The sequence below is a fragment of the Balearica regulorum genome, chromosome 3 (assembly GCF_011004875.1).
Source record: "Balearica regulorum gibbericeps isolate bBalReg1 chromosome 3, bBalReg1.pri, whole genome shotgun sequence".
Classification (NCBI taxonomy): domain Eukaryota; kingdom Metazoa; phylum Chordata; class Aves; order Gruiformes; family Gruidae; genus Balearica; species Balearica regulorum.
Genome location: NC_046186.1, coordinates 85,729,569 through 85,748,644, shown reverse-complemented (window position 1 = coordinate 85,748,644; position 19,076 = coordinate 85,729,569). Strand labels below are relative to the sequence as shown.

The window sequence follows — 19,076 nt, the reverse complement described above, 5'->3', positions numbered from 1 at the left end:
CCTCCAATTATAATAAGTCAAAAGAGTAAGTTTATGCATTTGTTTTCATCAATAATTTTAAAAAAGGGCAGAAATAAATGTGTGAAAGTTGATATGCAAATTTCCTTAATCAAACTGCACTTTGATCAATGATGTCTTTCTTTTAAAAGTCAACTCATTTAAATAGTAAAAGTCAGTAGGTTCAATACGTAAATGCAATCAGCAATGTGTTCAAATTATCAGAGTTTCAGCTCTCTTGCCACTCATGGTAAACAATTATACCAGATTAGGTCTATAAATTTATTTTACATTCCAAAAGAATAGGGAAAAGAAAGAGACAACTGTTAAATAAAAATACAAGGTGGAAAGCATTCAGATTAGTATGAAACAAATCAAATTTAGGTACACAGCTTCTTTGTGTCATTTTCCTTATCTCCCCTTTTTACCATGTAAACATTTGTTACCAGCTTACTTCTGAAACTAAGAACTGGGCAATCAAAGTACCTCTGAATACATTTTTTGTTAGACTGAAATCCAATGCAGTTTAGTACTGACCGCAGCCATAATATATGGGGAAATAACTCCTTGTTCCTCCAAGCACTACTGCAACCCCAGCCTCAGACAGAAGTCCCCACACCATTCTTTCACCTTTCTACACAGCACTATCAAGTGATGCAAACCTTCTCTTTGCTCAGCTATATAGACATAGGGAGAAAATAAGCTGAATAATACAGTATGGATCCAAATACTGTTTTCCGTAAGTATACCAAAACATGATATAGCCATTGCTTTTCTTCCCTGTGCCCTTCTGACCTGAAATATGGGGTACTTGATTTCTTTCAGATGCATGCATGCAGAATTCATACACAAACTATACTTCTTAGAGAAAGAAAAGAAATTGTAAAATATTGGTACAGAAATAACAGAGTGACAACATATGTTATGGCTTATGACTGTGAAAACTTCAGGGAGAATGCAGATCGTCTTGTCCCATTCACTGGTGAGAGTCCTTTCTCACAGAGTCGAACTCCCCACTAGAGAGCAGTTTTTGTGAGAAAATAGCTGGTGCTGAGAACCCGATAGGCCACCAGCCTTTACAATCTCCCTGCTCATCTGATCTAGTTTCTGTGTTTCCAATATCTGAATCAGTGGTGAGAAATGAAATTGCACATTATATTTTTTTCAGACACTCGTGACCAAGGATTTTGAAACGTGTATCAGTAATTAAACTTAATTTTCTGATGTGTTGCCATGAAGTAGTGTGATAGAACAATGGTGTTGAAGACGGAAGTCAAAATGACACAATTCCCTTCTCTCCCAAAGAAAATGGAACAATGGAAATGCAGTGCTCTTTCCTTAGTAATTTAGTAACAAGTCTTCTTGTCTTAAATTTAGAAACTGGTGTTTTCTAGAGTAGTGTTTATTAAGTTTTCCCTACTGTGAGTTGCCCTGCACAGAATTCTCCAGGTTCTCAAGACTGGGTGGTGGTGAAGCGCTGAAGGTGACCCAGCCAACCAAGGGTCTCCCTTGGGGGAGCTCCTGGATCATCTGTTGCCACCTTTCAGCAAACAAGCACCCACCCAACAGACCCGGCTTCCCAGCTTTCACAGTGCGGGACAAACATCGCAATGGTTATGTTGCTCTTGAGAATTCAGGTGGCAAAAGTCTTGATGGAGATAGAGTAATTGTTTACTGGATTCTCAACAGCAAAACTCTTGTCTCTTGGTATCAGTAATGCAGGGGAGTGTCCTGTGTCCCTGTTTCTCTTCATCATGGGTAAATATTCTGAGGTCTACAAGTAAAAAAAATAATAGATTTTAGTTATTAAACCCATATATTAGCAGTAAAAGACTGGTTTTTGCAATGTTGACTCTGTCTCCTTATGAAATGAGAAATCATTGTTTTTCAGTAGACTCATTGTTTGTGATTCTGATTAAAATATACTCTCTTGCAACTTGAATCTTCTTCAGCTAAATATATTTTTGAATTTTTAAAAAGACAGAGCATTTTGAATTTTGATTTTCTTTTGCAGAACTACTATCATGTCTTTTTGTTATCAGATCAAGGCTTACATGGCTCATTGCATCTATGCATAGCAAAAAAAGCGTATCTATAATTCCAGTGAAATTTTCTATAGTTCAGAATCAACATCTTTTTGAAATGCACTCTGTAAAGACTTGTTTAAAATAAGTGTTTTTTTCTTGAAAGCTAACCTTAGCATTGCCCTTGCCTTTATGACTTTGACTTGGAAATTAGCATTGCAGAGTTCAGAGATCACACTTTTCTCAAAAATGTTTTCCTAAGGTGCCATGACAGCTTCAACAATTGCTATTTTTGGACCATTTCATTTTAAATTAATCACTTGTGGAGTTTTCAGCAAGTGCATTTTACAAAGAACACACTTCAGTCTTTTTTGTTTGTATATGAATGTAGACATATTTTTGCCTTTTTCTTTAAAGAAGTTGAAAGTCTCTCATATTTTTGGACTTGAGTAACATCTTGTGAATTTTATTGCATTTATCTGGATAGGTGCTGGCATTTAAGGAATCTTACCATTGGGTCTCAGGCTCTGAGTCTAAAAAAACCTTTTTGGAATGTTTTCTGCTTGCACTAGCTTTAATTTATTATTACAAATGATCACTTTGCCTTGTCCGGTTCTGTTTGGTATAGAAATTGGCACGACAGTTGAGGGTTCTGCTGGGATTTCAAAATTCAGTTGGCAATTTAACTTCAGTCTTCTGCACCTTACAGATCTAATAGCCAACTTGCCTTTTAGCTGCCTTCTGGAAGTGAGGCAGGGAGACTTAGCTTGAGAATCTGCTTTGAAAATGTTATTACTGGGGCTTTGTTATCACACATTACCAGTGACCGGTATGATAAACAGTATACAAAACCTGAATATCTCTCTGACACGGCAAACATTTTATATTTTGAATTGCTGAGGTTTTCCTTTTCAGGAGAGTCCAATACTAAGGTAGTGGCTTCCATAAAATTTATATCATCTGACTAGCATGTCTTTTTGATAGATTCCCCGTGACAAGACAGATTCAGGCTTGAAGGTTAAAGATGTTTTATCCTATAAGTATTAATTCTTGTTTACAAATAATGAAGTCTGTAATCATTTTCATCCTAATTTTTGGATCATAATTCCTGTAGTTGTGAAGTGTGGTGTATGAAAAATGACATGAATTTACTGGTCACCAGATTTTCAAAGCTCAGACTCAAAGGAAATATTGTTTTCCTGTAAAGCATTCACCTGGTTTGCTGCCTTGTTCTTGAGATAAGAAATTATAGTAATGGTTTTGCTTTTAGAAACACATTTGCCTAAGTAATAAATCTTTAAAAAGGGCAAAGGAATGATTGAATGAAATAATTTTTTTTATTAGACATTAAAAGTAGCAGCTAAAAAACCACATGGCAAGCTATACGAGATAATACCTTTATTATTCTTTTTTAGGACTAGAGCTGGCCACAAGATCTCCCAAAGGAATACGAACTGATAAATTTCTCACTTGTGATATGACAAATTACTTGAAAATCTGTTTTACTTGAATAGCCTTCACACTAGAAAGAGAGTGTTCATGTTAATATTTATTTGTCTGGGCTTTTGTCGTTAAAGTCATGCAGCTGAAATCATCGGAGTGTTCAAATGTGATAGCTGGCTTAAACTGCTGTTCAAGCTTTCAGGTACCAGGGGAATGGCTTCACTGCAAAATGTGAATAGAGCAGTAATGATCTTTTCAGAATCAGATGATACAATTGTCAAGAAATCCCATTTTTCACTATTATTTATAATAAGCCAGAAAATAGTGCAACACATGGAGGTGAATTTTCTGATGTGTAGACCATGTACATAAATGTGATGCCAGGACCTGAGGCCTGAGGAATATGGTGTGTCACTGTAGGAAAGCTTTCAAAAGAGCTAAAAAGAAGTATTTGAAGGTGAGAGAAAAAGAACAGAAAATGTCTTCCCATATGGTACCTGAGAGATTTGAAGCAGTCCAAACTTAAGAATCAATATTCAAAAATGCCATGTTGTTTTTCTAATTACTTTTTTTCTCTGACCTTTAAGGATTTAGGAAACTATTTAGGGCTGACTACATTCTCTAATCAGCTGACATAAAAATATAGCTAGGCTTGGAACTGTGTCATTGAAGCCTATGAAGTTTCATCTTATACTAAGCCAAAATTCTTCCTTCAGTGTCAGCCTGATCAAGTTCATGTGCATAAAAGAGGAAGAAGACGTATTTATAAAAATTCATAAAATAGAATATTTTGAGGTAGGAATACCTGTCTGAAACATTTTGTACACATCCAACAGCATGCAAAGGTAAATTGCCTCATTCAAGAAATAATTCCATGTAAATGCTATGAGAAATGGTGCCACTGGAGTTTAATATTCATGAAAATTTAGACATGTAACATAGCAATGAAAATCTCTGCTCTAGACATGGTTGTAAAATCTCCACAGTTTTCACTGCTATGTAATCAATTTAGTGATGCATACACACATGAAGTTATGATATAATCAAGTAGGCTTTGTAAAATACATGATAATGTTATTCCTAATAGTAATAAAATAAAATAAAAGATACAAAAGTATATTCTTTAAAATTAAGAACTTAAGGAGAAATAAATTTTCTTCTTTATCTGAAATGCTTTTTTTAAAATATCATATTCATTGTCTTCAGAAAACTAAAGGAAATTAGGCACTATGGGAAGTACAGGAAGAAATCTAAATCTAGGGAGTGAAAGGGGAAATATCCTCCTCATTCTAATGTTATGCATTATTGTCCATTCATGAAGTTTTGTTGGTTTGATTTGTTTTATATTTGTGTGAATTCTGTAGATTTGTGTTATCTTTCTAAATTTAAGGTTTATAAAAGAATTATGTTGTTATGTCTGCTAAAAAATGGATGAGTAACTTAAATATTGGTTCTATAAGGAAGTGTTATGTGACATTTCTATTACACTGCTTGTGTGAACTGGACGCATAATACAACCGTCATGAAACTTGGAGAACATGCACATAACACCGCCCTCCCCCCCCCCGGCCTCCCCGTTTCAGTATATTTTCCCCTTAAGCTAATTTGGTTATTTAAAGTTGCTTAAATCATGAACGTGTTTGTCTTTTCGTCTACAGATCTGCTTCATAATTTATTTAGTAATTCATTCTCACGGTGGGTGAAGTTCAAATGTAGCTTTCAGTCTGAAAACCAAGACTGACATTGGCTTGTGACTTGGCACAGAGAGTGCACAGTGTGGTAGGAAGTGCATGGCCAAGAGAAGCAGAGGGGGTTAGGAGTTAGGAGGTGGAGCTGGAAGGATACTCGGTGTGAAAGACAGCAGGGAATCTGGTATTGAAGGTGTTAAGAGGTGAGCAATAACATGGGACCTTAAAATAAGAAATGGAAATTAAATAGAAAGAAATGGATAGACAGCAAATGAAGGTATAAAGAAGAAGAAGAGAGACCGGAGTGGTAAGGAAAGAGCTTTAACACCAGGGAGAAAAATTAATTCTGTGAAGAGCTTAGCCACAAGGCAGAGTTTGAAACATTGGTAGTACACATTTAGGTAACTGAATATACTTTTACTGATAGCCAGCAGAATGGGTTGAAAGTCACTACAGCAGAAGTGATAGTTAAAGATAATAAAGTCAGAAGGCAAAGTTGAACACAAACTGCAGCTCCTAAGAGGAGCTTACAGTGCCACGTATTAGTTCCAAGGAGGGTTTTAAGCCTCCAGCACGGCCTGCAGCATGTACTCCATATATTGGATAATCTCAATGTGTGTTGCATTTACATTTTCTAGCCTTCATTTGTAAACTAATTTGGCAGGTAGGGAAAACTTAACATTAACTTAATAAAGCATTTGTTTTTCTATGTAAATGTTGCAGTAATGTATTTTTTGAAATGCAGGTTATTATCATACCCTTAATGTACTTCTATTACATTTCATGAGTCTTGGCTTAAATAAGTAAGTAGTAAAAGAAAATTACAAAAAAAGAAACTAAAAAGAATTAGAATGGTCTATTTTTTCTAGACAAACAGCAAAAAAATATAGTTCTCTTTTAAATGGTAGAACAATATTGATTGGCCTAGAGAACTGAAGAATAGGAAGAGAAAAATTATGAAGCTAAAAATGCCTATTGTTTTGTTCCTAGGTTCAGACATTGTTCAATGGTTAACGAAGAACTTATCTATAGAAGACCCAGGTAATTTCTCTTTCTTTCTTGTCTGAAAATTTTAGTTTGTCTTTTTGAATGATTGGACATGATTTTGTCTTCTGTTGCAGTGGGGGTGGCCAGGCAGCTTTTGACCAGTATAATTTCAATAGCAAAATAGAGAGCATCAAACTTTAAAAACCTTTACTAAGAATCTGAGGATTTTGGTTATTCATTTTATTGCAGCAGGTACCAGGAAACAAGCTGATGATCAAGAATGAAAATGATAGCCACTTTAATTAGTAGAAAATGAGTTTAAGTTCTACTCCATGAGAAATTTACTCAGTGTCATGCTAAATAGTTTTTTAAACACGTGCTGTCTTCTTAACACAATTTTTCAATATATAAAAAATAAATAGAATTAATAAAATACACTCTTGTACTGTTACTGAGAGCTGCATTTCTATTCTTAAATTTGGACACTTTTACATCATCTTAAACAGAAAGTGAACTGTAAATAAAATCAGTGCAGCGAGGAAGAACGGTTCATTGCTCAATCAGCTGATTTGGAATGTGGAAGTGTAACTTTGGTTCCAAACTCTGCCACAGGTTTCTTGTGTGGCCAGCAGCAAACACAGTTTGGTGTGTAACTGGTATTTATTTCCCTGATTTACAGGAATCTTGTTACATGATCTGAAATTTTCCGGAAAGGAATGATTTCTAGTAGAAATGGCAGAACTAAAATATTCTGTGGAAGTTCCTATTATATTTTGTTTAGGGGAAAGATAATCTTCCTTCTTTAAAGCATCATCAAAAATACTTAATTTTTCCTCTCTCCATTTCAGACTTTTGGGAATGGAATATCATTTTTTTTAATTTTAAAAAATGTGGTTTTCTGTCATATTAGAAATGAAAGTATGATCGTTGTGGAATTCCAGAAAAAAACAAAATCGCTGTGTTTCAAATTGTGACTTGAATGATGAGGAACATTATAATACATAATTTGATATTTGGAAGTAGCCAGTTCACAACTTATTGATATGTTGCATGAAAGAAATTGCTAATTGCTTCCAGTTTTATGTAACTTTACACAGAGTGTCATATGTTTGCTTCCTGAAGATAAAGTGGAGGTTGCAAGAGATGTATGTGTGATATTCTATTTTTCAGTTGTCAGGTACAAAGCACTCACCTGTCTATATTTATCAGAGTTTGAAAGATTACCATTCTATGTTTATTTGATATGGAAGCTTAACTTTTATTTGTCAAACCAGAACTGCAATACTGGGATAGGCTGTCATTCAGATTATCCGGTTGTTATGAAATCTGAAATAGAAGAAACCTTAAATTAAATTGAAAACATAGTGTCCTGTGCTGATATCCAATTAAAATTAAACAAACACACAAACTACTAACATTTGTAACCAGAACACCACAGTAATTTAATTTATGCTGGGTTTTACCCTTTTAGATTGCATGGGTGGAAAAAACTATCCACAATGACAAAAACGTCTTATGTGTGTCAGTCCTAGTCCAAAGTCAGCTATCTGGAGCTGGCTGGATGCAAATCTTCAGAAAGCCAATTGCCCTAAATGCTGCCCTTTGGTAGTGCTCAGAATTGCCAGACAGCAATGAACCTGACAGATGGTGAGCAAGAGCTATTCACATGACAAAACTTCTGAAAATATTGTTTTGTAAAATCAGTGTGTGACTTTTTGCTCCAGTTCTAGGCAAGGCAATCTAGAATTTCTAGGGAAAATGCCTAAATTTCTGTGAATTGTTGTCACCATAATTTGGATTTCCAGTATCTTCTGTCTACTTTTCACCAGTGTGTCAGGGTTGTACTATGACTGTCTCCCCCATAAGGTCCTGTTACAAAGCTCTTGTGAAGCTATGCAGTTTTGAGATGCAGAAATAAATAATGCTTGTGTCTGGACTGAAAGTTATCATCTCCGTCTAATTCTAATATCAGCAACATACCTGTAAGACCGACATAAAGTAGACCTTGGCTCACATATTTTAAGAGTATATACTACTCTGTCCAGAAAAAATTAAGGACTATTTGCATACCTCATCTACCAGCGTTGTGAACTACTCATGTGAGCAAGGCATGCAAATTGTGAATTAAGGGGTAAGTAGACAGTTAGATTCACAGAATCATAGAACAGCCCAGGTTGGAAGGAACCTTGAAAGATCATCTACTCCAACCTTTCGTGGGAAAGGGAGCCTAGATAAAAATATGTAGCACTCTGTGCACTTGCACCTTCACCATGTCCCTGGGGAGGTTATTCCAGAGATTGATTGTTCTCAGTGTAAAAAATTTCTTTCTTATACTGAGATGAAACCTCTCCTGGTGCAACTTGTACCCACTGTCCCTTGTCCTCTCCATGTGGCTCCTTGTGAAGAGCGAGCCTCCATCCTCTTCGCAGTCACCCTTTAAGTACTGGAAAACTGTGATGAGGTCCCCCCTGAGCCTTCTGTTCTCCAGGGTGAAAACATCTAACTCCTTCAATCAACTTGTTCTTTAGTAAAACAAATAACTAGTAAGAAGGAAGTGGCACTACCATACATTAAAAAAAAAAAAAGTCACATTTTGTAGTGCAATTTTTTCCTTTGTGGGAATGAAGAAGGCTGCTTTATGGATAGTGGGAGAACAAAAGGCAGAAGGCCTGGCAGCAACATTTGCTTTCACTGTGTTAATAAGTGTAAAGCTATTATCTGGAAACAGCAATTTCAAGTAAAAAATAGTTACAAGTATAAATTGCCAGTCAAAGAAACTCTGCACATTTTTCATAAATGGAAAATAATTTTCTGTGGAAGATTTGAAAGATTTTGGCTTGCTGCAGTAAATCTCCGTCAAGAAAATAAACTAGAGATGATGGGTGGATTCTGCTAAATTGTACCAGATTTGAAGTTATTTCAGTGGACCAGAGTAGCCCTTGTGCCTAGAATAGCTATGCGCAACATACAGTTGCTGTTATATTGTTTGCTTTTCAATATGTACTTAAAAACTGTTTGTGTTTCAGCCTACAGCTCATCTGTAAAATTTTAAGGAACAGAAATCATCTGAGTTATTTTTAATGTGGAAGTTTAATTCAGTCATAAAAATAAGCCTGATCTCAACCTGAAATGAAGCAATTAACTGAGTTTACAGAATTGTAAGGGCTTGCGGTTTGGCACTTAGACATGTGTTTGTTGAATTGACCATTACAGGGTAAGTGCTGACTCTTCACTGATGGTGCCAATTACTCTTAATGTGGAAAATCTACTCTGCTTTTCTACATTGTGTTTTTCTTTTTTAAAGTGATAATTAATGCCGTGAAATGTACCAGACTGACCACACTAGAGACTGAAGTCTTTTTAATCCTTAGGGGAAAAAACAGAACAAAATGGGTAGATGAGCTGATTTAAAGGTGTCAGCTGAAATTGCCAAAGGATTAATTCTGTACTTGGTTCTTGCACTGATTTCTTTTATGCCCTTTGGGCAGACACTTTATTTCCCTATTGCCTAGAATTCCAGCATGCTAATGGTAAATCATGCAGTTGTCTCTTTAAGGAGAAAACTCAGTGTCAGTTTTCAAGTATTTTCATAATGAAATGTGTGTTATACGCAAACACGCATTTCATCCTTAAGTCAACCCACAAAGAATTTCTATCTAGGTGGCTCAGAAAGAGCTGATAATATGTTTAGCCATCATCCCCTTGTTCCTTTACTGTACTTTTACTCCTGAATGTTGCTTATTTGATTTACTCATATCTGTAAAGCCAATTGAATTTGGCTGAAAGCATTTCATTATTGGATGGCTACCCTAGCAGAGCCACAGCACTGTGGTCACCTCCAGAATGTGCAGCTTTTGCGTTCGGATTGCCTTGGTCCAGCTCTTTTGGGCAGTCTGTGGAAGGAGTTTGCTGCTGCACTTGGACTAAAGCCAAATATATATGACTAAATCAAACTTTGTAAATTATAAAACAAGACTGTACCTTGAAATAGACACCTCCTGTGATTTTTCAGCTTCAGTTCTTGCCATTAATAGTCTTTTCATTTAACTGGTGTAGCTAATTTGTAACTGGATGCCCACCGGCAGCTGTGTAAACTGTGGTCACTGATCCAGTGCAATAAAAAAGGAGGACTCAGTAGCACAACATCTGTTTGTGTTTCTTCCACCTTTCCCTCCTTTGCTTCATAGTAAAATCTCTCTCCAGCAGCTGCTGTAGTAATAAGGACCATGATAATACACAGTACTTGCTCTAAAGACTTAGAAGAAAGATATGAGTTTTTTCATTTGATTTTATGAAACCGTACTTGAAAAACTGGTCAGCTCTGAGTTACTCCTGCCCCTTTCCCCATACATACGCAGTGAGGTAGCAGCAAAGAGCAGGAGCCAGATGAGATGTTCTAAATGATTGCCATTTGGGAGACGGCACCAGACAGCTGCAAGCAAAGAGAGGTTCTTCCAGAGTTTGCTAACGGAGATAAGAGCCTCTTATGAAAAGGAAGAAAGAAGGGAATGGAAAGGTCATGCTTATGTTTGCGGTCTTTGCATTAATCAAAACTTGTGGAAATACAGCAAGAGTAGAGTGCATCCCATGTATCAGCTTAACTAAAAAAAAAAAAAGCTGATAATTTAGATGGCCTGCACATGTACCATAACTCTCATACTAGGAACCCAGAAATGCTGAGACACTCACTTTTTTCATATGTCTAACAGAACCTTGGGCACATTTTGTTCGATGACGCAAACCTCATGAACCTTTGTCAAGTCTAGTGTAAATAACTTTCTAACTTTCTTCTACTGGGTGAATTTGATCTGAGCTTGTCAGGTTCTGTAACATTTAAATGGAATAATCACATTAATTTCAGATGAACAGAAAGTAATACTCAAATCCTGCTTGGGAATAGAAAATATCCAAATTTACAGACATTGCTTCAGTACCAATAGTATTAATGTTGTGATACTCAAGCAAAATAAAGATGTATGAGTCAGTTTTCCTTTAGTTATGTGTAGCACTTCTCCACAAGCTTACCTGTGTGTGGCAATCAGTGGGCTTCTAGCTACTGCTGTGGTTTCAGGACTGCAATGGTAAATGTTCATGTGCAGGGGTTATTTTATTTGCCCAAAGCCTTTAGACAGATTTTTTGAAAAGGTGACCAGAGGTATATTGCCTGTAATTCAATTGTGATGGGATAAATCAGATTTAATGGATTTCATGTTTTTCCACTGAATCTTTTTCCAGTTTGGTGTAATCGGTTACCCTGCGTAGACCGCATGTGTTAGGAGTCTCTCCCAAGAGCAGAGGGAGCAGCAGGGCCAGCCTGGGGTGAGCTTTCACTCTATATATGTACCCGTACTGCTTGAGCAGCCTCCTTTCCATGCAGCCACTCTTGAAGGTGATTGACATCTTCCTAGGTTGGCCAGTTTTTTTTCTTGCTTGCAGGTAGGTGGTAGGCTACATCAGTGCTCATTTCCAATTTCCTTTCAAGAAGCAGTTGTTTGTTCTGATATGTAGTGTGGCAGCTGGTTAAAAATGAACAGTTTTTTACACTTGGAGGGAAGAAATGGAGTTTGTGACTGGTGGAGATGCAAAGAGTTCATGGTATCAGCAACAAATCACTTCCTTTACATAGGCAGATATGTCAAACTATCACAACCGGTTTCATCATACTAAACATGTCTAAATAAAATTCCTCCCCCCTGATTGCCTTAAGGTGACATTGTTTTAAAAGACACTATATAAAATAATTTATGTTTTTTCATTCTAGTAATTAATACACCATGCTTGTAGATAGCAGAATTTATGCATAATACAACATTGTAAACTCTGAAAATCCCTTTAGAAACCACTTCACAAACAGTGAAGATACTATCTTAAGATGTTTATCAATATAATAGATTATATTAGCCAGGTATAAAATAGGTGTAGTCTAGATACCTAATCCTATTTATCATTAATTTAATAAACTTTTGAATTACTTATAAAGTATTAATGAATTGTATCTGTTTCATTTATAAATGCATGTCCATATTGGAGTAATGAGTAAAGATCGCAAGTATGGAATTTGCCACCTTCTAGTATAATTTGCTCTATAATAATAAGAATGAAATTATTACTGCTGTTGGTACAACAAAATATACACGTTCTGTAATATTGTTTCTGTGACCAACTTGTTTGCTATTGTCAATAGCATACTAATTCAAAATAGATCTCTCTTGGTTCTAATTGGGCTTTGAGCAACGTGGTCTAGTGGAGGGTGTCCCTGCCCATGGCAGGGGGGTTGGGACTAGATGATCTTTAAGGTCCCTTCCAACCCAAATCATTCTATGATTTGACTATAACTTGTGTGCATACACGTTTCCTATATAAAACAGAACTCTATTAATGTTTGTTTACTTTTTGTTAAAAACAAACCTTCAACTGAGTTTTTAAATTTGATTTTTCTTAATACTAGTCCTGATTCCATGGTGATGTCTTCAAAGCTATTTATTTTTAATAAGAAATAATTCATGCGCTTAATATTAAAGTCTCCACATTCTACTTGGAATTATTTTCAGCGGTAAGTGTAATACCTTCACATGACATCCACTCCTTCCTCTGTTTTAATCATTAAAGGTGAAATTCCAACCCTGCAGAAGGCTAGAGGTTTTCTCATTAACTCCAAAAGAAACTGGACTTAACTAGATGTCTTTTAAAATAGCATTAGTTTTAGCATGGCTTTTAAGGTCTATCTCAGGCTAAAATCCAAAAGCTAGTTTATAAAAAGTGTCTGATACCCAGTTAGGTATTAAAAATTGAAATAAACCAACAATCAACATTTTCTTTAGAATTCAGTAGGCAGTATGGGCTTTATTTCACTGAGGTCTTTGACGGTCTTATTGAGTGAAGAGTAAGAAAGAAGTACTGAATAGAATACAAAATACTGATTAGAAAAGTAAGTCTGAAGAAGCCTAGTCAGATAAAAAGTTAATACTAGAACTATTACCAGATCCAGATAGTGGAAGCTGAACAATCGGTAAGCGTTACTCTCAAGTAATTTAACTAGAAAGAACTTCAGATACTCTGTTGCACCAATTGAAGGAATGTATTTCATCCTTTCTGTCACAGAACAAATTAGGCTATATGAAATCTAAATTATACAATTGAAATCTTTACTCATGAAGTTACCTCGAAGTAGACAACTTCATCATAAAGCTAGATATAAGATGAGCAATTAAAAGCTGATACTGGCTGTTCCTCAATGATTTATAAAGTCTGGAAAGCTTTATAATCAGTTTTTAGAACTGGATCCCAAATTGGGTGATTTTTGTTCCTTCGTTTTCACTGAAAATTCTCTGTACTGTTCTACTAAGGAACTCTTGTTCCTAAACTAGATATGTCCTTCCTGGTGTTGTACCAATTTCTTTTCCCTGATACCATTGCTCAGAATAATGGTTCCATGAACCATTATCTCAGCGTAAGGCAAATGTATATAAGGCCAATATTAACTTCCTACTGATGCATCAGATTTTCAAAATAACACATTTGGGATACCAAATCCTGCTGATTGAAAAATATTATGTTCCCCATCTGGTCTGCTTGCGTTGTAACTCTCCATGCAAGTAGCTGCCACTTTTTGATTATTCAGCATGGTCAGAGACTATTATGTTACTGTCTTTCTTAATAACAATAAAACATACATTTATTCACTTAACTTAGCTAAGGACAAAAGTACAACTGAAGAATCATAGAAAATATATGCTTTTTTAGGGAGAACTCTGATAACTTTTAGAAATAAGCTCATTAATTAATTGCATAAATTAAATTATAATGCGCTTCCTAATAAAATATTTGATCTCATTTTTGCTAAAGGAATTTTACTAGGAATTTTTGTGCTTTTCTTACTGTTTGACACCCTCCTTCTGAACCTTTGGGATTGTACCAAGTTTTTGCCATTTCAGAGGAAGAACATTTACTAATTCCCAATTCATGCTGGCATAATTAATTAAAAGCAGCTAAATAATTGTCTAGAGACTTCATTAGCTTTCTGCTTCTTTGTTTCCCGGAGAACTGTGTTATATAGTAATGGAAAGTGCAAGTAGGTGGAAGTGAGATTTTAAATCTGGACAACATAATTGAATAAAAGTAGCCGAAATCCCATTTCTTCTTGCCAACAGCTGCTGCAGCTATTTGTAGTCAAGTAAACAATTTATATATTTTTTTATATTTACATGTTGTATGTAGTATTTGATGACTGGAAGGTTAATGTAAGGCCTTTTCGAGATTTTCTTACTAATTGACCTTAAGAGGGTTTTCTGTTTTCCCATAGCATATGTGGAAAAATACTCCTGTCCACACAGGAGCATAGTGATGGTTTGAGATTAATTGAACTGCTGGATGCTCTAGTTTACTACACAAAGGACATTGCTTACTATTTCACGTTGGACAGATTAATATTTCCTAGGTGCTCTCTCATTTTTCAATATTCCCTTCTCTTTTTTCCTCTCCTCTCTCCTCTTTTTTATCTCCAGGGCTCATTCCCCAATTTTACTGCATAGAATATCCTCTGGTTCTCATTTGCTTACAGCTGCTGTTTGGATCTAATTCACATGTTCTTCTCAATTCAGATATTCAGTTTGTCCTCCTAATATTTCTCCTTTCTTCTAATTTCACTGATTACATTCAGTCTCCTACTCAAATTTCAAAAATTTTCAGGATTTTCACTGTTTGTGTGGCAGGGTGGGTGACAAGAGCCATGTCTACTGTGGTTTTGTAGCTGCAAGACCTCATTTGGCTTTGAAACACTTGGATCCACAATGCATAAAATATCTAGTGACAATAGAGTCTAATTTTTATAGGTGTTAAAAAAATTACTGTTCTCACTAAAGTTGAAGCTCAAATTAATTATAAGAAATCCAAACCATAAAAAGGTATGGAGAAATTATAATAAGTAATTTACACTTGCTTTTGAAAGTTTGCTTCTTAATTACTGTCTACTTTAAGGTAATACCTTAGATAAACTGGAAAAAAACCCCTTTTGATAGCTTTTAAGCTTATTAGAAAGGTTACAAAGAATATCTGCATCTTGAAATTGTGGAATTATTTAATTTTCAAATGTAATCACTAGCATGAAATAAACAAAGAAAAAATATCATAAGCAACTACTATATCATAGTAACTGTGGGATAAATAAAGTTTAAATGTTTTGGTTAAGATCTTTCAGAGGAATAATAAATGGTTGCTTTTTTTCTTTATAACATAAATGAAAACTGTTATTTCTTGAGGTAGCTTCATATATTTGTCACCTAATTTGAGGATATTTTCAAGTAGGCTGGTTTGAGGAACTTTGGGATGGGGATTTGAAATTGCACAGCTAAGCCCGACAGGAATTGTAGTAATAGTGACCGCCACTATAACTGCATAATAAAATTAAATGTACAGGCAACTGTCTAGAGAGTTTCAACTGTAAATTCCAAAGGGTTTAAAGTTCATTTTAATCTGAAGCAGACGAAAACTTACGCCTGCAAGAAACAGATCAGAAGTGATTCAACTATCCACAGTAACTTTTACCATAGTAATGATGGCTGACTGAGAATAAATTAAAAGTGAAAAAGTGTATTTAAGTTTCTGCACAGTACATTTAGAAGATATTCTGACATGCTAAAACTATGTCCAGGAAGAGCAATTAAGCAATAAGTATACTGTGATTTCAAATTTGATATTAAAAGAGACTCTACACACTGAGGACATTTAAGCATGACAGTGGTTAGTTGTAGGTTTGGGGTTTTTTAATTAGCAAGCCAAAAATCTTCTGTACAGCAAGAAAAAACATAGGTAGCAATGCAAATAAGTTTATATCCAATGCACACTCCAAAATACTAGCAATTAAGTGCATTTTGTACAACCTCAGTAAGAATATAAGACAGACAGAGCTGCAGTCAGACCATCTGGACCACGAGCTGTTTCTGGCAGTGGTAAGTCACAAATGCTTAGGAAGAGACTTGCACCGTAGGAGAAAGGTGGTGTAGTGGTCCCTTGCTTTGTCTGTCCAGCTCCTGACAATATGAACCTTAGGGAATACCCTGACCTGCAGGTGTTTCCAGTGTCTTGTTTAATAGTTGCTGAATGACCTTTCTTCCATTGCTTTTACAACACCCCATGACAAGATGTAACACAAGTTGATCAAGTATTATAGATGTATTATTTTTTTTTGCTTTGAAGGGTCTGCTTGATAATCACATTGGTTGACTCCAAGTTCCTGGGTTCTGAAAAGTAGCAAATGGTTATTCCTCATTCATTTACCTTCTCCTGGCTAATCATGGCTTTATAGACTGCTATAATGGCTCTCTCCCAAGGTCTGCTTTCTGATTTGTGATATGTCTTGTTGTATGGAAGCCTTCATAGATCTCTTACAATTCTTATCCTCCTTCCTGTGTTTTTTAATATATATATATTTAGTTTGAGACTAAATGACTACATATATATATAATTTGAGATTAAATAACCAGAACTCTTCTCAGAATTTATGATGTGGGTGTGCTATGCTGCATACTACCAATGTCTTCTGGTTTGTTTTCTATTTCTTTCCTAATAATTCATTATGTTCTGTTTGAGATTTGACCGAACATTTTCACATAATCATATACAGGAATTGTAGTTTTCTTGAGCAGCAGCAGCTAACTTGCAGTTACGGGGCATGTGAACATGTGGAGGGAGGGTTCATATGTGGAATGTTTAGCACTTATCAAAATTCAATTCCACCGGCTGTTGTATTGTCTAGTGAATAGTACCCTGAAGTCCTTCCACATCTCCTCACAATGCACTTTTTACTTACCTCAGTAATGATACACTTTCAGCAAGTTTTGTTACATCATCAGTCATACACTTCTGTAGATAATTTAGGATGATACAGCACAGTGCAGGATCTACTGAACACAGCCACAGTGGTTATCCCCCTTTGGTGTGATAACTGATCTACTGTGCATGACCTTTGTTCCCCTCTTTCTACCTATTGCTTTTTCCATGACTTTCTGTCCCAGATCTGCTCAATTCCTTTAGAAAACATTTGGGGGAATCATGCCAAGAGCCCTCTGGAAATCCAAGATAATACATTAACCAGATTTTCATGACTTTATATGTTCAGTAATTTCAATAGGAACACTCACAAAGTTGTGAGACGTTGCATTCACCAACAAAAGTAGTGTTGAGTCTTCCTTTACTGTCACATTTATCTTTATTTTCATTCATTCTTTTTTATAGTTCCTATTATGTTATCTGTATGGGCATCTGTTGTATTCATCTTCTTTTCCCCAGGTTTCCCCTGGATATCTTTCTAAAAACTGAGGACACATTTTCCAGCTTTTTTTCCTTTAGCACTGAGGGTGATTTAAATGATAAATTGCACACTATGGCTAACAGTTCAGCAATTTAATATTTGACTTGCCTTAAAACACAGAGTGACCATTATGTTGACCCAGCTAGATGCTTTTGTTAATTTTTTCGATTTATTTATAAGCCTTTGATAGTTTTTGCTGCTGGTGGTGTCATCACTGCTATCTCTTCCTTCAATATTTAGATTTTGCCACTAGAGAAGAAATAGGTCATTCACTGAGACCTCTCTTTTTATGGGGAAAAAAAAAAGCGCCCTTGTGAAAGAGTTTTCATTGAGCTATTTTTGCTAGTTCGTATCTCTCAGTATTTCTGTATTTTTACTAGAGTTTGTCTGGCTGAACCGACAGTTCTCTACAATTATCTGTGTAAATCCTGTGCAATGGGGAGAAGTGTGCTGGGGCGGGGCGGGGGGAGCTATGACAATAGGAACATCTGATGGCATAAAATGGAGTTTTGCAACGTCTGGAAAGTTTACTGTCTCATCCTTCATTTTTATGTGGACGGTGAAATATATTTTTCTTGCCAGTCAAAGAAATGAATTATAAATAATGGATGATATCTCAAAGTGATCCTGTTTGTAATAAGTACCTTGGTTTTTTGTGTATATATATCCCAGAAAACTGTATCTGATCACATGGGGATTCGCATTCCTATGTTATTCTCTGGAAAGCTACCCACACGCTCTTTGTTGTTACCTGAGGTATTTTTCCCTGATGCGTGTCTCAATGACACCAATTTCCTTATAAATCTTTTAACTCCTGCTGGACTTTAAAAGCACAGCATCCTTCCCATTGAAAGAAATACATTATTTTCAGCATTTTATGCTCTCGGTTTGCTGAAGATAGGAAAATTGTTATAAAGAGAATTGTACTCTTCTTTACTGTATTGAGAGCAGTGAAAGAGGCACTTATTTTTCTAGCTGCTGCATGTTCTTTGTGTTATCTGAACTGCCTGGTCATAAGTGGGTGTTCTGTAATTATGATAGCAATGCATGACAATGATACAATATTAATGGTTGATGTAGAAGCAATTGATATCAAAACATACTTAGAGACTAAAAAAGTGTCATGATTCATCTTAACCAGCAGAAATCATAGCAAGAGTTTAGTGGTACCTATAGCTTACCCTCACCCAACTTCAGAAACTCCGCATTAGCTGACATCCCTCTGATTCAACAATATTATCTTCAGTTCCTTCAGGAGCAAAAATTTTGTGCTCTGAAAAAGCCCACACCCACTCTTGCTATTTCCTGGTCACAAAACCAAGTGGTGCATCAACCGCACCAGTTATTCATATGCCCTGGATCTGCTGAGCTTTAAGCACAGGTCTCCTTCTTTGAAATCCCACCCCAGGCATAGACCTGGCTGTGGCAGCGCCACATTTTTGGGGTGCGCTGTCATAACTCCTTCTGTGCCTCTGATGTCCAAACACAGCTGACCGAGAGGAACGTCGGTGGGTGGCTAGCCGTGCCTTGCCTTGAGCGTGAAAAAGAAGGAGAAGCGGTGAAACTGTGCTGTGGCCAGGGAAGCATGTCATCATACAGGGCACCACATCTGAGGGTACCATGGCAGAA

General features: G+C 36.0%; 1 protein-coding gene across 7 annotated transcripts in view; it reads left to right on the top strand.

Annotated features, from left to right (window-relative positions):
• Positions 1-19,076, top strand: part of RGS7 (regulator of G protein signaling 7) — a 343,507-nt gene that overhangs the window by 234,614 nt on the left and 89,817 nt on the right. For all 7 annotated transcript variants that reach the window (XM_075748785.1, XM_075748786.1, XM_075748791.1 and 4 more), the window contains exon 4: positions 6,143-6,193. In XM_075748785.1, coding sequence (XP_075604900.1) covers positions 6,143-6,193 — 51 coding nt within the window. The remainder of the gene's footprint in view (positions 1-6,142; positions 6,194-19,076) is intronic.